Source organism: Salminus brasiliensis, chromosome 10, assembly GCF_030463535.1.
Source record: "Salminus brasiliensis chromosome 10, fSalBra1.hap2, whole genome shotgun sequence".
In the NCBI taxonomy this organism is placed as follows: Eukaryota; Metazoa; Chordata; class Actinopteri; order Characiformes; family Bryconidae; genus Salminus; species Salminus brasiliensis.
In genome coordinates this window covers 36,739,038-36,763,467 of record NC_132887.1, presented here as the reverse complement: position 1 = coordinate 36,763,467, position 24,430 = coordinate 36,739,038, and the positions used below count along the sequence as shown (strand labels likewise).

Below are 24,430 nucleotides of genomic sequence, written 5' to 3'. Positions count from 1 at the left end.
AGAGGCGATGGCTGACTTTGCATGTATCGGAGGAGACCTGAGTTTGGGGAAGAAGCTTTTAGGTAGCACTGAATGTCCAGTATTGTCCTGTCTGCTGTTCAGAATGACGCTGAGTGAGTGAAGTGGTGACCAGTATAGCGTGCAGCTCTGTGCCTTCGCAGCAGAGCCAAGAGAAGGGTACCTAGCTGTGGCTCGGATAAAAGGCTGACAGAAATGCACACTGTTTTTATGGTGGCTTTTATAAATAACCACAGTGGCAGCTGCAGAGCCCACCTGTGAGCCAAATCACTGCTGTCAGGCCCAGAGTGGGCCACTGTAGAAAGAGAGAGCGAGCATGAGAGAGAGTAAAAGAGAAGGCCAGACCGAGAATAATAAGTAAGAAAGGCCCAGACAGACAAACAGAGAGAGAATGTATAAGACGGGAAAGAGGATGGAGGTGAAGAATAGAGTGGGTGGGCCATGTGATTATGTACATTATGGGTTACATTATGTTTGAATCCAGGATCTGATCCACCACTTGTTAACTAAGGTCCATTCCCTCTAAAGCTGCACAGAGCACCGTCCAATAACACAAAGAAACAACTACTGAGCAACAGAATCAATGAAAATCTTCATTTTGGGGGGTGGGAGGCAAGAGGAGCAGGATATTTCCCAAACATTGGGCTCCGTTTGCCTGTGTCGGCCCATCGCTTTCTACGTTTACTCTAAATTTAATCTAAATGGAGGTGTTTTCTGCCATGTACACCAACTTTTCCGTAATCAGAAATCTCCCTTTTCCTCTCAAAATTAGGTACTGCTAATTAACCCACCGATTCATAGCTCCCTCTAGCACTAGCAATGCTCAGATACATGTAAAGCCAGCCACCGCCTCTTTGAAAGTACCGGGGGCTTCAACCCCACCATACCAGCCAACAGACGCCTTAAGAGTGTTATGAGGAGAGAGCACGGCCAGTTGTGCTCGTTCAGGCTCCGGCTGCTGATGGCAAAGTGGCATGGCTCTAGATTTTGCACTGACGACCCCCCGGCCATAGTGGTAGCGCATTCAATTTTCCATAAATTGTTGATTAGCATATCTACAGTTAGAGGAGGAGTCTGCGATTCTGGAGTAAGACTATTGATTGATGTTTGGACTCAGCAAACAGCAAATCTACACTTCTCTCCCTAATCTAAGAACCTCTTTCCCAGTCTATTTTCTTCAGATCTTCTCATTGGCTGTTGAGGCAGGTGAGAGTTAATGTTTTGCCTTGAAGTAGAAGGAGAAAGGAGATGAGACGCGCATAGACAGACAGACAGACAGACAGACAGACAGACAGGCAGGAACAGAAGATACAGAGGGAGCCAGGTTGGAGTCAGTAACCTATTACAGTCTTCCTTTTTTTTGGGTCACCAAGAGAATGGAATCACTTTCTCATTGGCTCTGGAAGCTCAGCCAGAAGGTTATATAAGAGACACGGGCAGCTTTGAGGGCCGAAGCCTCGGGGGGGAGCGGGGGTAGATCTCAGAGGTTACACATCTCCCCTTCCCCTCCAACCACCACCTGCCTCCTGCTTTTAATAGACGTTTTTGTTCCCGACCTTTGACACAGAAGGCTTAATAGATGGTTTTTGGCCGTTCTTGCCTCATGCGTGTAATTGATATCTCGTCTGCAGCCTCCCCTAAGTCATCGCTTCTACCTCCCACTCTGTTCGGCATCTCCAGGTTGATAAAATGCCTCGTTTTTTTTGTCTGAGATCTTTCTCCAAGGTTATTTCTTAGGTCTGTGGAGCTTTTGTGAAGGAATGCTTATCCCCCAAACCACCTCATCCTTTTTTTTTTTTTTTTTTTTTTTTCTTTCCTCTAGACTTTTTCCCTCTTTCTCCCATTTTAGTACTACCAATTAACCCACCCGTTCGTAGATTCTCTACACACTAGGAGGGTAAGGGCTTAACCAGCCACCGCATCTTTTTCAACTGGCACCAAAGCAGCACCACCAGGAAAGACCTGGGTCCCCAGCTCCACCGCACCAGCTAATGGACGCCTGTGCCGGGCCAACACCGCTTAAGAGTGATGAGGGCCGAGAGAGCGCCATCTACCCACCCGGAGAGAGCATGGCCCATTGTGATCTCTCAGACTTCGACCATGCATGGCTTGGGCTTCGAACTCCAGCCAGCTTGAACGTGGATCCCAAAACCCTTTTGGCCTGATGAGCCCGGGCTCAATTCTCAAGTGGTTCCTATACAAACCGTGTACTCATCAGTAGCTGAGGCCCTCGTTGCCCATTCTGGCCCAGTTTGGACGTCCACAGGTTTGGACATCCACATCCCTACTGATTACTGCTCTTCTCTCACTTGTGCGCCTGGTGGGACTCTAGAATCGCTACTACAGGTGGCTGAGAGAGAAAGGGATTGGGGCGGGCGAAAGCAGTCTGGAGCAGTGCCACAGAGAAAGCCCCTGTTTTCATGGGCGCGGGACTCAGTGAGCCCCGTTAGTTTGGAGCGCCACCAGCGCGCTGCATTCCTGCTCCAGCCATGCCTTTTATTTTGAATGGAGGAGCCTTTGATTGGCACGTTTGATGTCGTGGCCGGCGTCTGTGAGCCAGCCGCCCAGCGAGGGGCCTGAGAGCTCTTAAATTTGGGGTGAAATGTTACAGAACGTTTTTAATGGAAGACGTTACAGGAATAATTGTGGGCGGAAATAAAAAAAACGAGGATTCTCGGTTAAGAGTCCGTGACGCTGCGTCTGCTGATTCAGGCGTTCTTGGTCTTTGGATTTGGTCCTGCTTCCCTTCCACTATTCTTCATTTTGCCATTAGTATTGTGTTTGGTGATGCTCTACAGACGTTGGAGAGAATTGTTGGGTATTCGATGGTTGAGGCCTTTTACTGGATTCAGCCTTTCTGAATGGAGAGCTGCTTTTAAGAATATTAGGAATAATATATTATGTGCTTTTCTTCTCGGGCACCACGGTTATGTGGTCATTTATCCTAACCAGGAACATGATGAAGCACAGAGCTCATGATTAATAGTATGCCAAGTACAAGGCTCTAAGACTTAGTCGTTAATTTCACAGGTCATATTTTCCCGCGCTGTATGAGGAAGAATGAGGAAAGCTCAGGGCTCTTGTCAGTCATGACATTTATGGAATGTTCTCCCTTGTCCCTATATATCTTATGCTCAATTTGCTTTTCAGGATCAGCGCCCCACCCTCCCGGAAGATGGACTCCATCATAAATTCTTCTGCTAAATGTTTAATGGAGTTTGATTTTCAGTGAGCTTGCACGCAAAGCATGCTAACTACCACCGCAGCTCAGACCGTGTTCCAGCTGAGACTCAAATCACACCTGTTTGACAGATAACGCCTCTGGCCTCAGGAGTGCTCTCGACTGGCTCATCCAGGTTTGCTTGCTCAGCCTTTTAGCCGAACTTGTGGAGGGGCTTCCTGTAGCTGCCCGCATCAGATTTAAAACCTTGACGCTGGCCAAGAACCGACCAGCCCCTCTGAACTTGATGGCAATGGTCAAAAGCCAATCCACACCAAGAGCCCTTCCAGCTTCAAGTACGTCCAGGCTTCTTTCTGTCCTGCACCAAAGTAGTGGAACGAGCTTTCCCTGGGTGTCCGAACAGCAGAGTCCAACGCTCGCTGTCTTCAAACCCAGACTGAAGACCCTCCTCTTCCAAAGGTAGTTGGGTGAATAGTAGAGTGGTCACCTTATTGACTTGTTTCTCTAGAGAAGAGCGTCTACTAAATACCTTAAATGTAAATGTAAACTTGGCATCGCCTGTTAAGCCCAAGTTTTCAGAGCGTGACATCACCTATCAGTGAGTTCCCACAGCGCCACCGCCCTGTGACTCTCTTAAATACACATGGGCGAATGAGCTTATTTGGTCATGTGCTAGATATAGAGACACGGAATCGAAATTTGACACATCAGACGTCGTAATTGAGGGATATCCCGTTAGTTAAATGGGATAACCCTGATACAGTCACCACAAGCCTTTTAGATACTGGATGCTGTGATGGTGAATTAGAAAAGGGTTTAGCTTTTCTCCCCTGAGGACTTTGTGTGTGTTCTTGCCAGCAGAACCCGTGATTTTGCCCTTCTGATTGACTCTAGCACAGATGGGATTTATTCAGAGATATCTGAAGTATTTGCACAGGCCTGTTTTTTTTTTTTTTTTTTTTTTTTACTTTTTCTCCTTGGACCCAATTAGATTTGAACACAGAGTGTGTCATTGTGTGGCTGTGGTGGGGTGCTGTGTGGTGGAGAAATTCTTCAGGCTGACTATGCTTAGAATCACAAAGCTGTGTCGACACATTTTTCATCCAAACAGAGCGGTTTCCTCAAATCTAGCAATACAAAGTGTGATGTATGGCTCCCTTCAATGCACCTTTCATGCAGCAACCGCAGGAGCCGGTCTCTGAGACTGCACTGCATGCGCACACTTTCAGTGCAGCCCTAATGTGTAACGCATTGCGTACAATTCTGGTAATACATCAGGCTTATTTCATTTTCGCCGAGCGCAAGCCTTGATGTATGCTGTACATGCGGTAGTTTGTGTAAAGTGTCTCCTCGGCGTCCGGGCCTGTGCGCCGCGGCTTTTCTCGCGAAGCTGCATGCTGATCTCGGCCTTGTTGAGAGCTTGCCCAGTCTGTTTCTTCTTAGAATTGAACGTGGCCCAAAACCTGCGAGGCCGGCGCCAGAGAAAACAGAACATGAAAATATTTCACTGCAGCTCCGTGGCACGCCGGAGAAGGGGGGGTGGGCGTCGGGGGGAAGGCGTCAGGGGGGGAGGCCACATTTTTCATTGGAGTGGCTCATTGTGGAGGGTGGGGGGCAGGACAAAGCACAGGTGATAGTGTTTTGGAAGGAGTGTTGTGAGACCATGATGATGATGAAGAGGAGGAGGATGGGTTTACAGGTGGCTGTTGTCAGTGTTGACAGTGGTCCGACCGAGAATCCTGAGAACTTGCACATCTGCTTCATGCCTGCCTGCTAAACTGGACTGGACAGAACACTGGTCTAGCAGCAACGCTGTGCTGGAAACAGTAGGTCAGCTTGAGGCCTGGTCTCCATGAGTCTCCTGTGTCCATTGTGTCATATCTCTGGTGCTTTTCAGCCCTGGTCACACTGGGGTTTTTGCATTTCGCGCCTCCTCGTGGAATGGACGTGGCTGTGCGCAGAGAACTGTGGGCAACAGTTGCCAGTTGCGTCCGCCAAATTGCGGCCTCAAAGGTGGGCTGCGTTTCTGGGCTGTTTACGAAGGGTCCTCCAGCCCTTCCATGATGTAGCATTCGAAAATTGCAGCCTAGCTCAGCTTTGGGACTCAGTTAGTGGGTAGGACCGGACGTGGTCACGTGGGTTGTGTAGGAACAAATGCGATGGTGATTGGGACCGATCGAAGTCAGGGGGAGGTTTCAGAACAAATGAGGCGGTGATTGCGACCAATGGCAGACGAGAAGACACAGTAACTAGGACCAATCATGGTCACAGGGAGGTGTCAGACCAAACAGGGCGGTGATTAGGAACAGTGGTAGTCAGGTGGGGGTCTTAAAAGTAAGAAAAATGGGCAGTCTGGGTCAGAACATCTCCAAAACATCAGGCAGGTCTTGTGGGTGTGTTTCTGGTATGCAGTGGTCAGTACCTACCAAAAGTGCTCCGGAAAAGGGCAATCGATGAAAATAGCGCCAGGGTCTCATTGATGCACTCAATGAAGGCCCCACCTCTGCTGCGGACGCCTTCAGAAATCTCGTGGAGTTCAGGCTGATCGGTGTACTTTGGGGGTAATGGAGCCAGAATGTGGCCTGTCTGGTGAACGGTGGGTCCTGAGGACCAGTTGGAGAACACTAGCGGACTGTATTGCCCATTTTTGCTGGCAGACTTGCACCCGGCCATACTCGCAAGCGACGGAGCCGGCTAGCACCAGTGCTGTGACAGGAACGCATTCAGCCCTCCACATAATTAGTGTTCATTATATGCACACTTATCATAAGCGTTGAGTTTGTGCTCTGTGCGGCGGAGCAGAGTGATCATTTGCAAACGTTCAGGCCTGATTAAAGTGCTGTTAGCTTCTGCTGATTCAGCGTCGCCACACTCATGCCATTACCAGGTCCAAGCTATGCTGGACAAGCTCATATTGGATTTACTTTAGTGTTTTATGGTTGTAAACAAAAAAGATGAAGTGGCATAACACGAGGACGAGTGTGTGTGTGTGTGTGGGGGGGGTTATACATATTCTCCGTAAATCTTTTGGAGAAGTAAACTAGGTTTTATGGTTGAACCCACGATGCCAAACTTGGAAATATTTACGACTGTGCCACTCTGACCCAGCGTCCCCCAATACACACAAACATTCCACTGTTAAGACCCTTTCCCATGTTTAGACTGAACTTGGACTGCTGGAGTAGCTTGGAGTTAGGGCAGTGACCTAGCTTAGCTTAGCTGGGAAGCCGGATCGTGATGATAAGAGCCGGGGAATTTGGTGCTGCTATCAGATTAATCCGGCTGATCTAAATGCTAGCCTGCTACACCCCGGCCTAGCAGCGTTCTGGGCCCTGCGTGCGAAATACGCCGTGGGCTGTGAGAGTCAAAATACCAAATTATCCAATCACACATTCATATAATTATCCTCGCACGAAAACACGGCAGATTTTATGGGCTAGTAATTTTCATCCGCTAGAAGAACTTCAGCCAAATGTTGGTCCAGAAAACGTCTCCGACAGGAGAAAAGGGAAATTCCTAATGAACATTCATTACTTCTTGCTGAAGTGATCCTGCTAAACACCTCCAGATGTGACGCGCAAACACAGCACTTACCTTTCTTCAGGACTGCAGGGGTATACCTGCACTGCTTGCTGAGCGCCCTAAGGCCTTCCATCTCCCTGTGTGTGGGCAAAATGCTAACGCTGCTAATAATGAATGAAAGGAGGCCCAGTGTGGGAGAAAGGTGGGCCTTTATCTTCCTCATCGGTGGTGGGAAGAACTGCCTGCTTTGATCCAGTAAAGGCTGCAGGACAGGGGAAGGAAGCTCACCAAAGCCATGTTAATGAGACGTATCCGGTCCAAGAACTGGAGGTCCAGTCTAAACGGGACGGGACCAAGTCCAAAAGTGGGGACCTTAAAGATAACGTTCACAACGTTTAAGAACAATGTGACTGAGGAGAGCAGCGTAGAACAGCGTGTATGAAGGTGAATGTTCTAGAACCGTGAATTTTAAGAGAAATGTAGAAGAAGGTATATGAAGAACATCAATATCTAGAACAGTGAATGGGGAGGGAACTCTAGAACAAGATTATTGAGGAGCAATCTAGAACAGTCAATAAATGTGGACATTCTAGAACAGTGAATTTTGAGAATTCTAGAAAAAAGTGAATGAGGGTGAAGGTTCTAGAATGGTCAGTGGGTAAAGATCTCTAAGGGTGGAGTGGGATGGGGTGAGTTGGAGTGGGTTGGGTTAGGGTGGAGTGGGATGGGGTGGGGTTGGAGTGGAATGGGGTGAGTTGGAGTAGGGTGGGTTGGGTTAGGGTGGAATGGGGTGGGGTGAGATGGGATGGAGTGGGGTGGGAGGGGTGAGTTGGAGTTGAAGTGGGATGGGGTGGGGTTGGAGTGGAGTGGGGTGGCATGGGGTGAGTTGGAGTAGGGTGGGTTGGGTTAGGGTGGAATGGGGTGGGGTGAGATGGGATGGGGTAGGGTTGGAGTGGGGTGGGAGGGGTGAGTTGGAGTTGAAGTGGGATGGGGTGGGGGTGGAGTGGAGTGGAGTGGGGTGGGATGGGGTGAGTTGGAGTAGGGTGGGGTGGGCCTTTGTCACGCCCCAGTCAGAGTTTCCTGTGCCCGTTGCGCTGCTGTTTGTCAGTGATTGGTCTGTATCAGCAGTCTGCAGTCGCGCCGAGGCTGTGTTCTCTCCCCGTAAAACCTCAGCGAGGAGCCGACTGCTCCCCCCTTTAATTGGCTCTCTGTCTGCTCTGAAATACTGCGCGAGAAAAGCAGCCTTATCGACGGCGCTCTCTGGCAGCCTGGACCACTCGAGCGTGAGCGGCCGGCCTGTTCGCTCGCGGATAAAGAGCGAGATGCTACAAATTTTTAACACAACATTTCAATATCGACCAGCCAGATAAAGCTAATAAAAGGGCGGAATTACCAGCACCGCTCCGGGGCGCCCGGCTGCTTGAGTCAGCAGTGCACTCTCACACTCTCTCTCTCTCTCTCTCTCGCTCTCTCGCTCTCTCGCTCTCTCGCTCTCGCTCTCGCTCTCTCTCTCTCTCTCTCTCTCTCTCTCGCTCTCGCTCTCTCTCTCTCTCTCTCTCGCTCGCTCTCTCTCTCTCGTGCTCTCTCGCTCTCTCTTTCTCGCCTTCTGGCTGCTTTGCTCTCTTTGTGACTTTGTACCTCTGACTGCCTCTCTTTCACGTGCTGCACGTCCAGCTCTGGAGTCTGGTCAGAGCAGAAGGACCCAGTGTTCTCCAGCCCACATCAACTAACTCGAATACTAGGTTCCATACCTTGGCATGAGCCAAGCGGGAGTCACTGTTCTAGATATTTTTTTCTGCATTCACACTGGTTCATTTGTTTTATTCCAGACCTTTCTAGAACAGTGGGAATCAGAAGAACATTCTAGAACTCCGAACCGGGGAGGGAGATCTAGAACAAGGTCAATGCGGAGAACATAGAACAGCCTCAACAGAGAGAAGACCGTTGAACAGAAGATTCTAGATGAGGATGGATGAGGGGGAATGTTGTAGAACATTACAGATTGTGTAATTGGGAGGAGAATGTTTTAGAACAGGGTAGGGGGAACAGCGTTAATGGGGAGTACTTTCTAGAACCGGATGAATGAAGTGGACATTCTAAAACTGTGGAATGAGAGTTTTGTGTGAACATGAGAGAACATTACAGTAAATGAGCGGATGAGAACATGTCGGTACTCTAGTACAGAATTAATGAAGCTAAACGTTCTAGAAGTGTGTGAGCGGGAGACCATTTTAGAGTTGTGAATGTGGATGGCATTCTAGAACATTCAGAACAACGTGGAACGCTAGAACAGAATGAATGAAGGTGAACACTCTAGAAGAAAGTGAATAGCAGGAACATCTATAGGAAATATATGGTGGAACATTCTAGAACAGACTGAATAAAGGTGGACATTCGAGAACAGTACGGGACAAGGATATTTTTAAACTAGGTGAACAATCAATGGAGGAGAACATTGTAGAACATTCTGAATGTGGGAGAACCTTCTGGAACAGAATGAATGAAGGTGGACATTCTAGAAGAACGTAAATGGCAGGAACATTGTAGAAAATATACATAGAATAGAACGTTCGGGAAGTCTAGAACATACTGAATTAAGGTGGACATGCTAGAACAGTGTGAATGGGATGAGCAGATATTTTGAGCATTTTAGAACTGTGGATAGGGATAACATTCTAGAACATTCTGAATGTGGGAGAACATTCTGGACGTCTAGAACAGATTGAATGAAGGTGGAACATTATAAAACATTTGAATAGAGGAAAACATTGTAGAACTTTAAATGAGGGCAAATGTTCTAGAACATGGTGAACGAGAGGACCAAAAAAGACAAAAAAACAGTGTGAATATTGGAGAACAATCTAGAACTATAAAGGGCCGCTGTAGTGTTACCTAGAACTGAGTGAATGAGAAAAAGATCCTAGAGGTGGATGAATAAAGGTGAGACGCTGGTAGAGAGCGTGTTTAGTGTGATGCTCGCTCGGCCATTGAAGTCTTCACGACTTCGCCTCTGAAGCACTGGAGCATCTGTCCTGACCATATGTCCTGAACACGGCCGCGTGGTACAGGGTAGTGGGATGCTATCTGTATGGAAATAGATGTGCTGTTCTACGCCTGGTGCCCGTCTTGGCTGTGGGCCATGGTGCTGTGCTGGCCATATGCTCTGTTTGTGTGTGTGTGTGTGTGTGTGTGTGTGTGTGTGTGTGTGAGTAAAAGATACTGTTCCATATGTCTGTACACAGAGTGTTTCCACCGTCTGTTGCTCTACAATCATCGCAGCTAGGTCGCTTGTCTGAATCCCGAGCCGTCGCTTTGCCATCAGCAGCTGGAGTCTGAGGGAGCACAATGGGCTATGAGTAGGTAGATGGCGCTCTCTCTCTCTCCCCTCATGTTGGCCGGAACGGATGCCTGTTAGCTGGTGCGGTGGAGCCAGTGACCCGGCACTTTCCTCCGAGTGTGTCGGCTGCCCGGGGATGCCACATCGTCAGCAGGTCGGCAGCACAATAGCAGGACCTTAACTCTTAGTCCCCTCCTAGCGTTGTGAGCATTGTTATGTGTAGAGGGAGCTATGAAGGGGTGAGTGAACTGGCAGTATCACATTGGGAGAAGGTGCCTTGAGGTCATATTTACTGCTTTCTGAGTTCCATACACTGATCTATTTTACTATGTGCAGCGCGAACGAACATGTACAGGAAAATCTAAATATCTAAAATAATATCTCTGCTTTTGTACCTCCAGACAAAAGGCCAAATGGCTTTAGAGACAGAGCACAATGCTAAGCTAAACAGCCTCTAACTATGGAATCAATATATGAAAATATGCTGGTAAGAAAGGCAAAGCATCTGCCAGGAATCTGCAGGAAGGTTTGACCGATTTAAAGGTGGTGGCGCACTGTTCGACTGTGCAGCATTGCTTCCGCAAACATAATCAGAATGGCTTCTACAACAGGATAATGATTTCAAACATACCCCAGAATCCATCCAGCATGAACGGCCTAAAAAGACACAAACCGGTGTGGCCCTCGTAGTCCCCTGAACCTAAACATCGTAGAAATGCTGTGGATAGACTTGAAACAAGCAAGACGACCCAAGAATATCTCGGAACTTGAGGCCTTCTGTAACTGCAAGAACTGAAAGACTTTTGGCTGCTACAAAAACTGGAACGCCTTCGCAAGCCGGATTTCCAACTCGGAAAGTCGGGAGAGCCTCACTGACCCAGAGTTCAAAATCCAAGATGGTCATGGCCAACTCGGGTATGACGTCATTCCTAGCTCTGACCCCCTGCATAACGCACCCCCAGCAAGTATGGACACTGAAAGCTGCCCGAACCAGGCCAAGAGTGACCAGAGTGTTTTATGCTTGATTAGCCACAGAAGCCAAAGATGCCCAGATTTCCTGAGATGGTTATAAAAACAAACCTGTGTGTGTGTGAGAGCGAGATATTAAACAGTGTTCTTGTTGTACCTGCCAGAGACCGTTCACCCAGAATGTGGAAAAGACAGCAGAACCCCCTACCCTGGGTTGAGACGGGGGGGTTGTGTGGGTTTAAGAGAACTGAGAGGTCTACAGCACGGGCGGGGATGAGGTGAATGATGTCATTTGTGATGTAATCACTTCTTCCATGACTAGGAGGGTTCCACTGTGTGTGTGGGTGGAGGTGAGTGTTGCACAGATTTGTCAGCCCGAGCTTCATCAGTCATCGCTGTGCATACAATACTTACATCATGTAAGGGGGGGGGGGTCAAACAGCCTCCTGCACCTCCAATAGTTGTCCATAATCGTTTTCACAGTTCTTCCAAGACATGTGGAGCTTTCCACACCTATCTTTTGAACTGGAGCTAACCGAATAACCACCATTAGACATCTCAACACGCTTTGAGAAGAATGCTAAGTGCCAATTCTGTTCCACCAGCTAACGGAAGCCACATTAGCTAGCACCACGTTTAGTGATGTCAGGGTGGCCAGCCTTCTGGACATGGATGTCTGTGGGGATTGTCGAAGGTTATGGTAAACTTGACCATCTTCCAGTAATAGGACTAGCACATAGACAGTTGCGCCACCCAACAGTTCACAAAAACTATGATGTGAAATATTGCTGCAGTGGCAAATTGACAAATTATTACTCTAGTATCCTTATGACTGGGTTTTCGCAGCGCTTCTGTGCTGGCCAGTGTCCTCACCGACGTCCTCACCCAGGATCGTTAGCATGGTGTATAACGGAGACAACCAACCTCACCCAGCATTACCTAGGTACAGGTTTCCTGGCAGTGAAAATGGTCACAAAACGAGGCTATTTTCTGCCGTCCCTTCGAACGTGCACTTCCACTCATTACTAATACACCCTCCGTGACTCGGTTCTGGAACTGGGCCCTGCTGAATGGTCAGGTGTTGCACTGACCACATGAATATTACATACTGTCTGATATTTGCCACTCTTACCCCGTTAATGCCGCCTCTGAGATCAGCACTAGAGGGGGAGCTCCTTGGGGCTTTGGCTTTGCACACCCTGCCTGCTGCTATGTCCTGTTCCTACAGGCCAAGCCTAATGGCTCCCAGTCCTGCTGAATGAGTCAGTGTTCTAGACAGGACCCCCACGTGCAGAGGGCCTTGAAGTAGCCACTGAGTAACCAGTTTGATCCCGTTTGGGTGAGTGAGTAAGAGAGAAGGAGAAGGGGGGAGCGAGCGAGCGAGCGAGTGAGAGAGAGAGAGAGAGAGATGGAGGGATCTGGATATTGGGTTTCTCCAGGAGTCTGAATAGTAGCCTGTAATTACAGCATTGAGATACAAGACCAAGGCTGTCATCTTTCAACTACAAAGCCTGCCTAGCGGCCAGAGTGGCCAGAACAGAAACACACACACTTACACACACACACTCTCCTGCGTCCTCTCTCACACTTGAGCTGCTACAAACAAACCTTATTTAATCAGTCTTGCAAGTAACCATTATTGTCTTTTGTCTACAGATTAGATTGTGGTTGTTTTCCTGGCGTCACGTTTCATAATGCAGTCAGAACCACCTACTGAGAAGCAAACTGAATCAAATTCCTGCCGTTCATGGATACACACAGTGTACTGAACAGAAGACCTCCATCAAAAGAAAGAAAAAAAGGACCTGAAATATGAGTGAGGTCTCGGCTAGGCAATAGGGCGATTATAATTGAATATTGGAGGTAATTGACATGTAACCCAAAGGCTATTCTCCAAAGGCTGTAATTGCGTATCACTGAAATTGGGCATTGGAATTTACTGCACAGTGTTGGAGTCTTCGGAGAGCAGGAGCAGTTTTGCTTACTCACTGGCCGAGTGAGTGAGTGAGAGTGACCGACGGAACTTTTTGTGCCTAGAATTTGCCTAGAAAAGATGGTCTGAAGTCTAAATTTTGCCACAACAAGTACCTGTGCTGCCGAGAGGAGAGGAAATAAGCTGAAGTAGCTTGAAATCTTATTGTAAAGGGAATCATGCAGAGACATACTATCGCTGTGTTAGCATCGCTATTGTGCCGAACTGTCGCTAACCTTACCCAGCATTGTGACCGCTGTCTTGGCTTCTCTAACACGCTGACCAACGGCTACAGCAGCACTACCGTGGCCGTAGCATTCCTAACAGCTCTGCCACGCCACCCACCGACCTCGCCCAGCATTACTACACACTGCGGTGTAAACATCTTAATGCTCTGAGAGCAAGCCTTGAGTCCTTTACCAGGCCGGGTCACATGAAATGCTACATGAAGCATAATATAGGTTGTTTTATGCCACTGAACCTTTTACACAATAAAGAGCAGATATGTTGGTCCCAAACTCCCCACTGTTGAAATGCCATTGACGACTGATGCAGCCGATGGCGGTCAGTGCGAAACTAGGCTTGACTGTTTTGTTCTGTTTCTCGTTTTCCTCCTTAAATCTGTACTGTTTGCCCGTCCAGCGCTGATGCAAATGTTTAAAATGTTGGGGATTCAAAGTAAACTTTTCGTGTTCTTTAAAATCATATTTTTCAACATTTTATATTAGTCAGATCTAGAGGCTAATTTCCTGTAGACTGGGATTTCTGCCACTGCTGGTAGACCTATGTGACCGTATGCTTCCATACACCTGCAGATTCAGCTACTTCCTTCACACTATGGTCTTTGGCCATGCCAATCATTAACTGTATCTGCTTTGAGGCCCATTTTCCACACATCCAACAAGACATTTACTAGACTGTACTGCACTATTCTCAATATCTGAGTCCTGTCACACATCCCACCGGTAGTTATAGCCCGATCATCCTTGTGCAGCTCCATCTGCAGGAGTCAGAAGTTAACCCTGCCTTGCTAGCCAATGCTAGGAACTAGCACAGCTTTTCGAAGTTCCCACAGTCAGGAGAAACTGTGGACCAGAGTAGTGCTCTGTTGGTGTTATTTTTGCCATTGAGAAACAAGCGTTGCTCTATTCCTCATTACAGAATTGGTCTAAAATAGCAGTTTATATGTTGCCATGGTCATTGCGGTTTGGTGATGTTCAAAGGAGAGCTTTAGTGGTCACTTCTTTTTGGTTACGGAAGAAAAAAGGCACTCTGTATTATTGCGCAAACTCAAAATCTTGCGCAAATCTTCCAAGCCTCCAAGTGAGGTGGCTTAGCCCCCCCCCCCCCCCAGAACCCCCCATAGCTAAACCCCTGGTGTGCCTAAGAGCAATAAAGCTTGTGAAACCCAAGCTAACGTACTAGCTCTATTCCCACAACGAGGCTGAGGCAATTGTTGCTTATGGATCTTGAACAAATAGTGAAGGCCATGTAAACCACAATGGTAAGACATGCTGACCACTGGTACAGCCTGAGGGCAAAAGGACAGTGTAGAAATATATAGTGCAGCATCCTCCAGTGTGTGTGTGTGTGTGTGTGTGTGTGTGTGTGTGTGTGTATCGCACATGCTCATATGTCTTCAAACCTTCCACTTCATACGTGTCAGTATTTACAGTTGCTTGTTTGCACATCCTATGTGAGCATCACCTGATATCCTGCCTCTCTCTCCCCCTCTCTCTCTCTCTGTTACAGCCAACTGTCTACCCAAGTGCCAGAATGGCGGCATGTGCCTTCGGCCGCAGATGTGCGTTTGCAAGTCTGGCTCTAAGGGCAAATCCTGTGAGCAGACCACCCTGCCCCCTTTCTCTCCCCCGACTGGACCTGTGAATGGACACACCAATGGTCACAACCCTGGACACACCAATGGTCACAACCCTGGACACACCAATGGTCACACCGGTGGACATACAAATGGACATAACGTCGTGCCCCAGCGGCCTATCCCGCAGCAGGTCCTCCCACATGGCTCATTTCAGGGCCCTCTGCCACTGCCCGGAAGCAACATGCCGCACATGACCCTGACCATGAAGGCCTCTCCACATGGAGGAGGCCCCATCCCCTTCCAGCAACAGTGAGTGTGTTGTATGAGTTGTATTGTGAGCACGTCTTTCGAAGGGTAGAAGGGCTTGATGTAGGCGAGATGAACCTGGGGTGCTGAAGCAAGGATTGCACTTGCTAGACCTGCTAGATTAGGGTTGAGGGATATAGCTCATGTAATCTCATGGAAACAACTGCACGGTGCCGATCTATTGGACGAAATCGGTGATGTTTAACTGGATCAGTGAATAGTATCCGACCTTAGCCTTAGCATTTTGATGTGGCCTTACCGGGATTCGACCCCACAATGTCCTGGCCATACAATCAGGCAGACGATAAGTGGCATGAAAATGTTTGGGCACCCATGGTCAAAATGTTTGTTAATGTAGACCAGGGGTGGGGAACAGGGGCTAGAGCACAGATGGCTGATTTCCCAGACCTACAAAACCTGCCATTTCACAGGTGAGTTGAATCAGGTTTGTGTGAGCAGAAAAATCCAGGAATCTGGCCCTCCAGGACCGCAATTGCCCACCCCTTATGTAGTTATTATGTACACAGAGTAATTAATCAGCCTAATTGAACATAGTGAGCAGTTCTGAGAGTGTGCATGGGTCCAGTCATTTTGGCAGGGGTGCTTTCAAGGTGTGAGATTCTTCCCTCCTGGTTTTCCTATACCCTGTCGCTGTGTGTTGGGGTGAGTGATGCAGCTGGACGTCAGAGTGCAGATCTGGTCGGCATCAAAGCAGCTTTTAGTGATCTTTGCCAGCTCCATGCTCCTCTAGTAATCAGACATGCACTCACTTCCCTGCCAAGCTCTGTCTAAGAAAACACATACTGGAGGGTTTGGACGTGACTGTTCAGGCTGAACGTTAGAGGTGCTGGCGGGTGAGTCCTGTTCCCTTGACCACCTGATGTCTGATGTCAGTCCAGACTGTTCCGTTAATACCTCATCCTGAAGTCATCTTTATTAGCATTCGGCCAGTGAGACGCCAGGGCTTGGAGGTAAGCTCCCGTGGCTGACTTTGACTTTGGGTTTGTTTTGACTGCCACTGCACAAACTGGAAACCTTGCCGTTGCAGTGGACATGGTGAATGTGTTTCTCCCAGAATCATGGTACAGAATAACAAATTATTACCCAGCTTTCCTCCCCACTTTAGGATCTCACTCATGAGTACTCTCTCTCTATCACATGTATGGCTCCTGACACTGGGAAGGTGAGGACTGACATGTGAAAAACAGCCACCACCGTCACAATTGTGCAGTTGTGCTCTCTCCGGCTCTGGCTGCTGATGGCAAGTAGCATGACCCAGGATTCGAACTGGAGATCCTCTGGTCAGCCCGTCCTTTCCATTGCATCTTATTGCCAGATCGTATGTGACTCACATCCGGAGTTACCAGGCTGAGAAAACAAGTCAAGATACTCTGTAATCTGTCTATGGCTTTGTGTGAAACTGACCAATGGATGCTCAGAAACTAGTCTTCTGCCTCTCTTTATAGACCCTTTGATTTATACGTTCCACTGCTTTTGTGAAGCTAAGACTCTTGTAAACCCATTTTAAGCACCAAAGCAATTCGTCCATATGATTAAAGGTACGTTTTGATAGGAAATATGAAGATTTTTTCAGGTTTAGGGTCAGAGTATCTTCAAACAGAGCTCTAGGTCACTTTGGATCTTATTATAGAGGAAGCTGAGATTGTTCTGTGTTGTGAGAACGTTTAGATATAAAGCATGTGGGTATTATATTTTATACATCTACACTTAAGGCGTTTAGCAGACGCTCCAGAGCGACTTACAAAAGTGCTTCACTGTTTACTGAGAAAATGCCCTTAGCTAGTTTGTATCTAAAGGATGCAAAAGGTCCCGCTAAGCTTAGATACTACTGAATACAAAAGTCTGTATGGAGACCACAGTACTTAGCACTACACTTCACCCAAGCACTCTCGGAAGAGGAGGGAGTTTGAAGACGGCGAGCGACTCTGTCGTTCGGACACCCAGGGAAAGTTCCTTCCACCACTTCGGTGCCAGACAGAATATACAATATATAGACAGAAGTGGCTTTAAAGGCCAATTTAAGAAGATATGCAAAAATTGAGAAAATCTACAGACTCCAGAGGGTTATTATTTTGCTTCATTTGCTTCATTCATTTTTCTTGGCAAATTGCCCACTCCTAAAAATCAGTCAAATCTAAACGTCTGTCTCTGATATGAAACATTTTACACACTAACTTGCTGAAAACTACGTGGTTCCGATAAGGTCATGCATCCATGTTCTTGGGTATTCTTGCTTTTCTCATGGAATAACTGGAAAGCAAGTTCAGTGTCCTTGCTAAAAAAAAAAAAAGGGGTGGGGGGGTACCTGGTATTTGGTACATTTTAGAGTAACTCCCCAGTTAGCTAGCAGTAAAATCCATGACTCTTGTCCTTGCATTCTGCATTCACAGAACCTTCAGGGTCTGTTTTTGCATCTGCAAAGTATTCTTGCAGGTCAATCTGGAAAAAGTGGAGGAGGAACTGACCAGTGCAGCTGTCGAATCTTCTTCTCATTTGGAGCAAACAAGTTTCTGATCATCAGAAAGCTCGTCTCATATCGTCTCTGAATGTTAAGAACCTTCTCCAGTTTCTTGTTCTTGCAAGTTTGTTCTTGCAGGGCACCTTGGTTTCCTCCCAAGAACGCAAGGCCATTCTTTGCGTTCTTGGAATTCAGGCCTAGCTCGCGCTGCTTCCAAGAAATGTGGGCGTGGCGTGTAGGAGCGTAGCTTTATTGACTGATGGAGTTTTAAACACTAATGAACGTCCGTTCATGCGCCGTGCCGTGACGCGTGTCCTCTCTGTGAGAGCTGGCCGGTATCGTGTGAGGTAATTGCTACCAGATCTGCTTCCTTGAAAACTGCTCTCACTTTTCCACACTGCTTCTTTTGTGGCGAGGGGGTGGGCTTTTGGTCTGTTTCACAAGCCTTTACAGTGGCTCTAGAACTTTCCAGAAGATGTAAAAGACCCCCCAAAAACTCCATTTGTATGTGATGATGAAGCATCACTGTTTCATCTACCAGGAGTTTGGTTAACCTTTGCTCCCAGGCCTTTGATCCTGAAAAGGAGTGAACTAGGAGGACACATGGCCAGATGAAACTCAAAGTGGCCCTGAAAGTGGCTGAAGCAATCTTTGGGTAGATCAGACATAGTTCTGGTAGATCGTCATACTTAAGATGCCTGCAGGGTTCTTCTACAGTGCCTGTACTTTCATGGGATTGAAGGAATATGCAGGGCTAATTCACTATTAGGCTAATGTACTTGTGCTCAGTTTCCTAAACATTGCCCAAAGGTTCCTTTGACAGACATGCCCGGTTTGCTACCATCATCTGAATCTGCAATCCCCTCCCCCTCCCATGCAGAATGCAGGGACTAGTGAGACTCCTGGCCACAGATGGGCTGTAGAACCACTGGAAATTGAATCTGGGCTACGGCAGTTTGACACAAATGTCTCAGCCTGCTGCGCCTCTAGGGAGCTTGGTATTTGTGTTTTGAGAAATGTCACCAATGTATTCCTGCCTCAGTGGTTTGTAGAAAGAGAAAAGGCAATATCCGCAACATGAAACGAGTAGAAATGTCCTTAACCCCCATCAGGTCACGACAGGTGAATCTTTCTTTTAGACCATAAACGTCTAGAGCCCAGACACATCAGGATGGCTGCGGATTGTCCAGCATCTTTTGGTTGTAGTTGGTAGCTTTTACTGTTGGGTAAAGTCTTGCCTTGCAGCTGGACTGGAGATTGGATTGGTTCCACCAGTAAGTTTGACTGTTTATTGAAATTTCATTGGTCTGCCTCTGAGTTTGACTGTCTGTTGTCCCACTTCAAGCTAAAATAGAGGTTCTAAGTGGTGCTACGTTTACGTTTAGTGGCATTTTGTCCCACCCCTAGCTGAAATAGAGGTTCTGATTGGTTCTGCCACTGAGTTTTACTTTGTGTTGTCCCATTCTCATCTGAAATAGAGGTTCCAGGCGGTTCTGCCACGGAGTTGGAAGGTTTGTTGAGATTTAATTGGTTCTGCTGCTGAGTTTAACTGTCTGTTGTCCCACCTCCAGCTAAAACGAAGATCCAGGTTGGTTCCATCTATCGAGTTCTGCCTATTTGCGGCCCTACTTCCAGCTGAAATAGAGATTTGCTTGGGTTTGCTGCTAGGTTTTAGTTGTGCCACCTCCAACAGAAATAGAGATTCTGACTGGATTTGCCTAAAGGTCTAACTGTTTGTTTTGTCCCGCCCTCACCTAAAATGGATCTGTTTGGTTCTAGTGGGTTCTGCTGCCAAGTTTGAGCATATTTTAATGCCTCTAGGTCAGGTTTCCATGTGGTGATGCCACAGTGTACAGAAATGTGGGGTCTTATTTTAAGAATGCTAGTAATAGTTTTGCAGTAAAATCTGGAGTGCGCTGGAGTGAACATCTGACAGCTAGTCAGATACCTTTTAAGATACCATTGAGAATCTGGAGGTGGCCAAGACCAGAACTTTTTTTTTTTTTCTTTTTTCTGCTGGTTCTGACCCATGGACCATAGGCTTGACAACTCCGGCTTGGTGCATCAGGGGTGAAGCACTTAATAGAAGCTTCCCCTGTTTATTGTTGTAGAGATGAATAAAGCCATTATGTGTGTACTGAGCACACACACCTGTTCCGAACCCACTGGAGAGAGGGAAGCCAGGGTAATGGTCAGAATCAGAGGTCATAGATCCAAATCAAACTCCTACAGCGAAGAGAGGTGGCCGTGTGTTGTCCTTCCACGTCCTTTTCCACAGCAGTTTATGTTGTTTGCCTCTTATTACAGTCTTTAGACTGCACACAAAAATGACATTTACAAACCCTCAAAAGCCCAAAGTAGGAGTTAACGGGCTTCTCTGGGAAGAGGCTGAGCGATTCGCTAGAGTGACTCTAAATGGCAGGTCTGTTCCTCTACCTCATGAGTCAGCCCTGATGGTTTTGTATTGTTTATTCAGTGAGGCTGAAGCACCGTGTCATCGCCCAGGCGGCAGATGAGGGCAACAGCGGCCCGTGTGAACCCTCTCACACTTGCGAATACCTTGCACACCATTATGGGTAGGTTTGGTGGGCTGCTCGTCGAGGATCCAGGGGGCCTGCTTTCATATATGCTCCCGTTTTGGAGCGCAGCTGCTTTTGCTTTAACTGTAGTTACACAATGTAAATATTCGGCGGGACCTGACGTCTCGGCTACTCCCATAATGCGCCGAAATATTTGCCCAGGCTGTGAAGTTCTGTGGTTGTCGATGTTTGCGTTTGTTCGGATTTTGCAGCTTTGATGTGGAGTTTATCTACGCAAGTTCGGGTTCGGGACGTGTTTTTTTTTGTTCCTTTTTCAGAGTTTACCGACAAACAAGTCTGTCTGCTGTGAAAGTGTACATACAGAGCAGGGTAATGCAGAAAGGACCTCACAGAGGGCCCACAGAGGGCTCCCCGGCGCTGTGTTTAGGCCACAGCCACAGGGAGTTGTGGGGGATTCGCGTGTGTGTGTGTCTAGAAAACCTAATCCAGACGTAGAAACGCTACCGCCTGTGCACCGTCTGAGGCCAAGACAACCCCCAGGGTGCTTTAGGAGGGAAATTATACACTTTTCTTTTCTTTTTTTTTTGTTCATACTCCAGTTTCAGACAGAGCAGGCGAACACACAGCCAAGCATACAGGTGGATGAACAGCATTAGTGTTTATATGCTTGTTTAATGTTAAACACTAACTGATACATAGTGGCAGTTAGTTCCGGCTACACTGTGTAATCGGCGGTGAGGCATTCCAATAGTGCCCGTATCTCCTACTGACCAAATCTCTTTTAAAAGGGGTCATCAAATGCATTTATTGATTATTTAAGTTGTTGTATGATGTAGAAATAAGACGTACGTGATCTTGGTTGGGGTGAAAAATGACCAGATTAACAAGCTTATGTTTTTGCCCCAGATGTTTTTCTGCTATGGTGGGCTCATGAAGAATTTGATGAGCAGAGCTTAGCATAGCATAGCCCCAATGGTGCACTTTCCTCGATAACACTTCCCTGACCAATGGTTCGTTTTTAGTCTGCAAGGGCCTAGCCCATTTCTCTGGTGGCACTTCCCTGAGTGTAGCTTCCCCCTAGTGGAGCTTCCCCAAGCTACTGTTGCAAATTAGGTTTATTAGCAAAATGTGTGCAATAAAACCAATCAAACAAGATCAGGTTAAATATCTCAGCACAGCTTCTAGAACCAGGGGTTTGTCCGAATTCAACAATATATACCACTTTTAATGATGGCTGCCTTTTATATCTCACAATTAATCAACCCCCTCATCGCTGATCTGCTACAAACATGATGCATAGCTTCTGACCGCAGCGTTCCTGAGGAATCTAAGCCCCTTCCTCATGGGCAGTGGTCTCCAGTTAACTAATGCTTCTTGCTAATTGCTTGCTGTGGGGTCCAGGTCAGGCGACTGTGCTCCAGAGTCTTCCAGGACTTCTTCTGAAACCAAGCCTTGGCGGACTTTGAGGTATGCTCGCAATCATTGTCCTGATTTTTTTCACAAAAGCTTTGACTTTTGCAGGGTTACAGTGCCAGAGGAAGCACAGCACCCCCAGAGCATACCGCTGATCCTTAGAACCGAAAGGTTCCTGGGGGTTCAGCATTTAGTATGTAACTGAAACCCACAATAAGGCGCATACTAAAAGCAGGCAACCGTGCCTGCTGCCACCATGTCTCGCTGCAGTTTTGCACTAAATATGTAAACCTTTATTTACTTTTTGTCAAAATAAAAGGTGTATTAAATTAATTAAATTAATTATTTCGATTACTCTATAGAAAAATGGTTGCCAGGGGCAACCCTACTGTTACTTGCGCCTTTAAAATGGATTCCTTTAACCAATTTCGGCCCACCAGGGAAGCCCATTTCAGGGAAACGTGCCCCCAAACCTTTGAGGAACAGCACGTCCAAAATGCACATCTGTGAATCCATTATTTAGCTGTGAATAGATCTGTCACTCCCAACCCGCTTTCAGACCTGTTGGGGCACGTCACCCACATGCGAAGTGAATTACCAGCAAATTAGAGGAAGTGTGAGGCGACGTAGCTGGTTCTGGTCAGGCATGCCTCTTCTCCATCTTCTTCCTCTATTGATCCGAAGTTTTATTTATTTCTTTATTTTTAACGTCTACGCTTTCGTCTGCATTTGCTGAAGTGTGTCTTTGAAGTCCTGCAGGTTTTTAACAGTTTATACGTCACTGTCCTTGAGTTTCATTAGACGGTCGTACATACTCTTCAGTTCAGTAGGCGGTCAGCATCTTTCTTTTCTCTCTGTGTGTGTGTGTGTGTGTGTGTGTGTGTGTGTTCCATATCACATCCTTTCAGTACACACCTGGGTCTCCAACCATCCATCACTCAGTGGAAGCTGGGGTTCATAGCCTCGCTGCACTCTGTTTTCATATCAGCCTGCTCTTTGAAGTTCAAGCCAGATCCAGGTAACACCCATGTAATTACGCCCCCCCCTCCTTTTCTTCCCCACCCAGTGTTTGCTCCCGTGCCACCTGCAGATGGGAATGGGGGTTTGTTCCAGTTCTGGCAACAGGGAGCGAGTGACGCGAGTGGGGGCTGGGGGGGGGATGGGGGGGCAATTGTGTTATTATACAGGAGAAGAGGGAGGTGGGTAATTTTCTAAGTTGGGTGGCAGTTACTGTAGCTTCTGTGCATTGCTTGAGGTTTCAGGTGAAGGAAGCTTCTAGTGTAACCTGATAGTCTTCATGAAGCCTCAGTGCTGACTGCTTTTTCTTTGGCGTCTTAGTTCCTCAAAGTGGTTCTTCCTCATTTTCCTATTAGTCGTTCTCACTTGTGCTCTTCGAGAGGTTTTTCCTATGAGTTTTGGTCCAGCTCAGTGGTACTTCCTCATGCTCAGAAGGTTTTTTCCCATTGGAGTCCTCTCTTCTTCTTCATGCTCTTGGTTTCTGTCAGTGGTTCTTCCTTGTGCTCTTGGAGACGTTCTCCTTTTGAGTCTTGGTCCATCTCAGTGGTACTTCCTCATGCCCAGTAGGGTTTGTTCCTTTGGAATCCTCTATTTTTCAGTCCTCTCTTCTTCTTTATGCTGTTAGGGTTTCTCTTTTGAGTCTGGTTCTTCTCAATTATTCTTCTTGCGTATTCATGCTCTTGGTTTTTATCGGTGGTTCTTTCTTGTGCTCTTATTCTTTGGGTCTTGGTCCCCTGCAGTGGTTCTTCTTCATGCTTTTCCTCAAGTTCCTCCTGTGAGTCTTGGTTCCTATTAGTGGTTCTTCCTCGTGCTCTTAGAGATGTTTTTCTTTGGAGTCTTGGTCCATCTCAGTGGTACTTCCTTATGCCCAGAAGGAGTCCTCTCGTCTTCTTTATGCTCTTAGGGTTTCTTCTTTTGAGTCTTGGTTCCTTTCAAAGGGGCACTGTAATGTTCAGAAGGTTTTTTTTTTGAGTCAGGTTCTTCTCAGTTATTCTTCTTGTGTCTTCATTCTTTGGTTTCTATCCATGGTTCTTCCTTGTACTCTTAGGTAGGTTCATCCTTTGGGTCTTGGTCCTCTGCAGTGGTTCTTCTTCATGCTCTTAAATAAGTTTATCCTGTGAGTCTTGGTTCCTATCAGTGGTTCTTCTTTGAAATCTTGGTTTCTATCAGTGGTTCTTCCTCATGCTCAGGAGATATTGTCCACTGGAGTCTTGGTTCCTCTCAATAATTCTTCCTCAAGCTCTTTAGAGTTTTTTTCCTACCACTCACTCAGGGGACTGAGCCCATGTTTTTGGAATGCTGCTTTGGGGCAACGTCCGTTGTAGAAAACGCTGCACAAATAAAAGTGAATTGAGTTGTGTTCATTAACAGTGGTATTATGGTTGGATGTGTGCTGACTGAGAGATGCATGCATGACCATGCCGTGTATGGCTCTGGAATGCACTGACTGTGTGAGCAGGTCGACTTCATGGTGACAGCTCCTCTCCAGATCCATGCAAGGAAAACACTACTAAAAAAAAACTTTACTCCTGCGAGAAATATTCCGAAGCCCCTGTGTTTGTCTTTTGCTGGAGCCCCTCGGTGTAGGTGGCTGGAAGCTTTGCTTCAGTTCACTGAGTTCATTAGGAGAGTGAGTGAGAGAGCCAGGGAAAGAGAAGGAGGTGTGTGCTCGGTGAGTGGACAGAGGGTGGTAGCTATGGCTGGGTTTGCTGGAAGAGTGGAGCTCTGGGCGGGAGACGGAAGAGTAACCAGAGAAAGTGAGAGCAGGAGTGGACCAATCCTGAATGTGTGGGGCGGATTCTGATGTCTTTACGGACACGTTATGGACACATAGCCATAAAAACTACTGCCAAA

The 24,430-nt window shown here is 47.2% G+C and overlaps 1 protein-coding gene across 7 annotated transcripts in view; it reads left to right on the top strand.

Annotated features, from left to right (window-relative positions):
- Positions 1-24,430, top strand: part of ltbp1 (latent transforming growth factor beta binding protein 1) — a 133,592-nt gene that overhangs the window by 5,007 nt on the left and 104,155 nt on the right. For all 7 annotated transcript variants that reach the window (XM_072689976.1, XM_072689973.1, XM_072689978.1 and 4 more), the window contains exon 3: positions 14,752-15,130. In XM_072689976.1, coding sequence (XP_072546077.1) covers positions 14,752-15,130 — 379 coding nt within the window. The remainder of the gene's footprint in view (positions 1-14,751; positions 15,131-24,430) is intronic.